The sequence below is a fragment of the Rhincodon typus genome, unplaced genomic scaffold (genome assembly GCF_021869965.1).
Source record: "Rhincodon typus isolate 14 unplaced genomic scaffold, sRhiTyp1.1 hic_rhity00000051, whole genome shotgun sequence".
Taxonomy (NCBI): domain Eukaryota; kingdom Metazoa; phylum Chordata; class Chondrichthyes; order Orectolobiformes; family Rhincodontidae; genus Rhincodon; species Rhincodon typus.
The window spans coordinates 1,608,425-1,613,562 of NW_025965689.1; the positions used below are offsets into that span (position 1 = coordinate 1,608,425).

At 40.2% G+C, this 5,138-nt stretch overlaps 1 protein-coding gene across 1 annotated transcript in view; it reads right to left on the reverse strand.

The window, feature by feature from the left end:
* Positions 1 to 208: 208 nt before the first annotated feature.
* LOC125488124 (low affinity immunoglobulin gamma Fc region receptor III-A-like) overlaps positions 209 to 5,138 on the reverse strand; it is a 15,206-nt gene continuing 10,276 nt past the window's right edge. Inside the window, exon 4 of the mRNA XM_048621000.1 lies at positions 209 to 361. Coding sequence (XP_048476957.1) covers positions 209 to 361 — 153 coding nt within the window. The remainder of the gene's footprint in view (positions 362 to 5,138) is intronic.

A 5,138-nucleotide genomic window follows, 5' to 3' on the forward strand; every position in this document is an offset into this window, starting at 1 on the left:
AGCATTCGCGCATTCTATTGTGTTAAACTTCCTACTTTTTGGAACATATTGGCGGGCTTTTCAAATCAGAAAGAAAGCGGTTGATGATTTGGCGCCGGTATTTTCCGGCCTCCTTCCCGGATTGGTGGGTGAAGCAGATATCTGATTGGGAATTGAAACGACATTAGGAGAAGCTAAACAATGTGGCCAATCAGCAATGACCGCACCCCTATTCCTCCCGAAGGTATAAGAGGCCGGGATGTGGGCGGGTTGCAGCATTCTCTGTGAAAGTGCTAATGGGGTTGTGATTATGTCTGGGAGAGGAAAGGGCACTGGTGGGAAAGCTCGCTCCAAGGCGAAGTCCTGGTCGTCCCGGGCTGGCCTGTAATTCGGACATCAAACAATTAATACACAAAAAAAACATTCCGACAGAGGGCATGGTCTAGCTTCTTTCACTGATGTTTTTTTGTGTATTAATTGTTTGATGTCCGTTTCAGTCCCTTTGCTATTTGATACTCTTACTGTCACTGTATGATCTAATATGAAATCCTTACTAACAGACTGCAGTTAGTCACGTTCACGGAACAGCTGAAACGCATAGAGAGTGAAACGTTTATCACGAATTTATAATGAATCGCATTTGTAATAGCGTTCGGATTGCATTACTTATTATTGCTCTGTAACTGCCTGTGACTTTTATCATCGTCATATAAATGCATCTCAGTCCCTCGCTCACAACCAGTTTCATATTTCCTGTAACTGCATTTAAGAAGAGCTAAAATGACCCAATGCATCAAGTAGTAAGTACGAGATAACACATTGTGGAGCTTTAGGAGCGCAGTAGGCCAGGCAGCCGGAAAGTTGACTTTTTGGGTGAGGACCCTTTTTCTGAAAAAGTCAAATTTCTTGCTTCTCTGCTGCCTGGCCTGTTGTGTTCCTCGAGCTCCACATTGTGTTATCTCAACATCCTGGTAAATCTTTTCTGAAGCTCCTCCAGTGCAATAATATCCTTCCCTAACAGGGTGACCAGAACCTGATATAGTGCTTCAGTAAAAGTCTCAAAAATGTCCTGTACTCAAAAGGAGTGAGTCATGAAGCCAGGTGCCACGTGGTCTACAGCTAATGCAAACTTTAAAGAACGATATACTTGACCCATTAGTTCTCTCTATTCTACAATACTATCCAAGGCCCGACTTGTATCTGTACAAGATCTGCCGCTCTGTTTTTCAAAAATGCAATGCCTCTACTTCCATCTGCCCGTCCTCAAGCCATTGACCCAATTGATCACGATGTCTTTGTAATCTTTGATAACCATCTTCACTGTCCACTATGCCACTAATTTTGGTGACATCTTCAAAATTACTACCCATGCCTTCTAAATTCTCATCTAAATCATTTATATAAATGATAAACAAAAGTGGACCCAATACAAGTTGGAGTGGAACACCACTAGTAACAGGCCTCCGGTCCAGAAAGCAACTGCCAAGCCGTCTCCGTCTCCTGCCATCAAGCCAGTTTTGTATCCAATTTACAGCCTCACCCCAAGTCCCATGTAATCTGGCCTTATTATTTTGTCTGCCATGAAGAACATTGTCAACGACTTTGTGTAGGAACTTACCCTCCTCATTCCCACGCTTCCCCCCTCAAACTCTGGCCAGAAACAAATACTCAGGACGCAGACAGGATTCAGGTAAGTGGAAGATGTTTATTCAAGAAGAAACCAGTTAATGCAGGGAGAGGGCCAAAGGATTTTCCACAAATCTGTTCTCGATGTGAGAAAGCATTTTTCCCTTAATCTACAGCTCAGATCGGAAGAGAGATCAATGAGCCACTTTGATTTTACAAGGAATTACAGCATTTTTATACACTACATGTTACAATAATCAAATGCAAAGTAGTCACTGTCCTTCACCTTAATCCAAACACCCAACTCCATGGGACACCGAATCAATCATGGTCATAGGAGCAGCCTAGTTTCTCATCATCTCATGGTGTTTACGAGACATTGTCATCACTGGGCCTTGGGGATCTTTCTATGCATCCTATTAATTCACATTCTATAAGTTATTAGCTATACTCCTGGTCCGTCCGAGACTTTATCTCTGAGAGCTGTTTGAATCCTATTATTTGTGGTATTATGTGTGACCCCTTTCTAAAAGGATTGATTAAATTTGATATTTCCCACCATCCTGCTATATATATGGCATTTAGTTTTAAGTAACAGCTACATGATTAGTTCTAATCTTATAACAGTAATTAAAGTGTAAAGTTCTACAGCTACTTTTACCGCTAGCACTTTGTCACTAATGAATTGGATCAATCTATCTTGTTTAGGATGTAAAAAAGGCATGTTCTAAAGCTGATTCACTTTCACATGGGTTTATATATATTTTCCTCAACTGCTTGCATTATATTCTGGTTATATGTTGAAAACTACTTCTGTGATTATCAAAATAATTCTTTAAACAGAACCTTTTTTTCTTAATACTACAGTTTAAAAAGCTAACTGCTATGAAATACCTTTAGCTGTTGTTCTTTTTTGTAGCTTTTTAGGGAGTTAATCTGAGCTAAGATTTAGACCCCTGGTGCTCTGTCTCTAGTGGAGCAACATCCTTTCATTGAGACTGGAGTCATTTGTCCGTTCTTAGGCATCCTCTTATCAAAACTGACTTGATGCTGCTTGGCCTGCTGTGTTCATCAAGCTCTACACCCCGTTGTCTCAGATGATGGGTTGCAGGGTCTTTCTACGACCTTGGCAGATCTCTTCCAAGGTATTAGTATGTTTCACTTTAAATGTTAGAACAGACCACCCCATTCTGTTTAGTCCTTGTGTGTCTTTGTTCAAACAGGGGCCGCTTTGTTATATGCAGGTCACCCCTACACTTCACTAAAGTCCAAGTAAACAAAGTCTACCACTCTGCTCTCAATCATCTTGGTTACTACCTCAAAAAATTCAATAAATTTTGAGATATGATTTCCCTCACTCAAAACCATGCTGACTATCACTAACGATTCTTTGAAAACCCCCACCTACCCCATACATATGAATCTTATTTTTCGGAATCACCTCGAACAATGTACCCACCACATAATTCAGACTCACAGGCCTATACTTACTAAGCTTTTCCTTACATCCCTTCTTGAAAATAAAGGCACATTAGCCTACCTCCAGTCATGCCGCACCTCACTATAGTTATCGATGATACAAACGTTACTGCAAGGGTTTCTGCAATTTCCTCCTTAACTTCCCACAATATCCTCAATACAGTATATCAGATTCTGGACATTTATTCAACTCTATGCTTTCTAAGACCTCCAAGGCTTCCTCTTCTGTAATATGAACTGTTTTCAAAATATCAATATTTATTTCCCAAGTTCTCGAGCTTCTATTTCTCTCCCCCAACAATTTTATTTGTGAAATATTTGTTTTCTATTACTCCTGTCTTCTGAGTTTCAAAACTCAAATAGGTAGCCTTTGTATTAAGAGCTCGACTCCTTCTCTCTAATCTCTTGCTTGCTTTTAATGATCTTGTAGAATCTCTTTGGATTATCCTAAACCTTAACACCAAAGCTATCTTGAATCCCCTCTTTGCTTTCCTGATCTCTTCAGAATGCCCCTACACTCCATAGTGCTCCCTCACTATCACATCAGTAACTAGCCCTGCCATATTACCGATGAAAAGATCATTTTTTTCTCCTGTATCTACACTCATTTGAACCCAGTTGTCTCTATCTAATACGATTTCTTTTGTATTCCCAACGAGAACCTCAATATCTTTATTAATCCATTGTTCCTTTATCCTACCAGCCTTACCTTTTACTCTAAGATGATCATATTAACCCTGAACTTTCACATGACACTTGTGAATGCCCAGCACTTATCAGACATCCCCATACCTGTGAACACTCTACTACCAATGGGTGGCACAGTGGTTAGCACTTCAGAGCGCCAGGGACACAGGTGCGATTCCAGCCTTGGGCGACTGTCTGTGTGAGAGTTTGTACATTCTCCCCACATCTGCATGGGTTTCCTCCAGGTGCTCTGGTTTCCTCCCATGCTCCAAAGATGTGCAGGGTACGTGGATTGGCCAAGCTAAAATTGCCCATTGTGCCCAGGAATATTTAGGTTAGGTGGGTTAGATAGGGGAATGGGTCTGAGTTGGATGATCTTGGAGGACGGTGTGGACTTGTTGGGCCAAATTGCTGTTTCCACATTATAGGGATTCTATTATATGACTTTTGAAAGTTCTTGTCTCATACCATTAATATTTGCCTTACTTCAATTAAAAATTTTAACTTTCAAGGAAGTATTATCTTTTTCATAACTAATTTAAAGCTGATAGAATTACAATCATAGATCCAAAGTGTTCCTGCACTATCACATCAATCACTAGCCCTGCCCTATTACTGAAGAAAACGTTTTTTTTCCTGTCTCGACCAAGAATATTTACATGTTAAAGAACATTTTCTTGAACACAATTAGCAAGTTCTTCACTATCCAAACCTTTGACACCAGTGTAGTCCCACTCAACCTGTGGAAAATTAAAATCACCTATTACAACATTATTATCCTTACACATGTCTGAGATGTCTCTACATATATGTTCATCAATGTCCATCTGACTATTGTGGGGCCTATTAATACAATCTCATCAAGGTGATCATTCCTTTCCTATTTCTAATTTCAACCCATATATTTCCACTGGACAACTTTTAAGAAATATCTTCAATAGTTACAGCAGTAAGGTGTAAGCTGGAATAAGGGAGGGAGACTTTAAAACTGTAATGAAAACACGGTGTCCCTATCAATACACCCATCAGGAAGCACGTTCATGGAATCCAAACACAGCAGAAAGAGACCATTTGACTGATCGAATCTGAACAAACGTTCCGAAGAGCATATACCAAAGTAGGATTAATGAGCAATGGATGAATTAGATTATTAAGGTTCGACGTTGAGAATGGGGAAAAAAAAATTAGATATTGAAAATGAGGTTTAAAAGAATCTCTTGAACAGTATAAAAAGAATAGGTGCATTCTGAAGAGGGAGATCAGGAGGGCAAAGAGGGGATGTGAGATAGCGGTAAAGATAATCCGAGGAGACAACAAGGCGCAGGGCTGGATGAACACAGCAGGCCAAGCAGCATCATAGGAGCAGA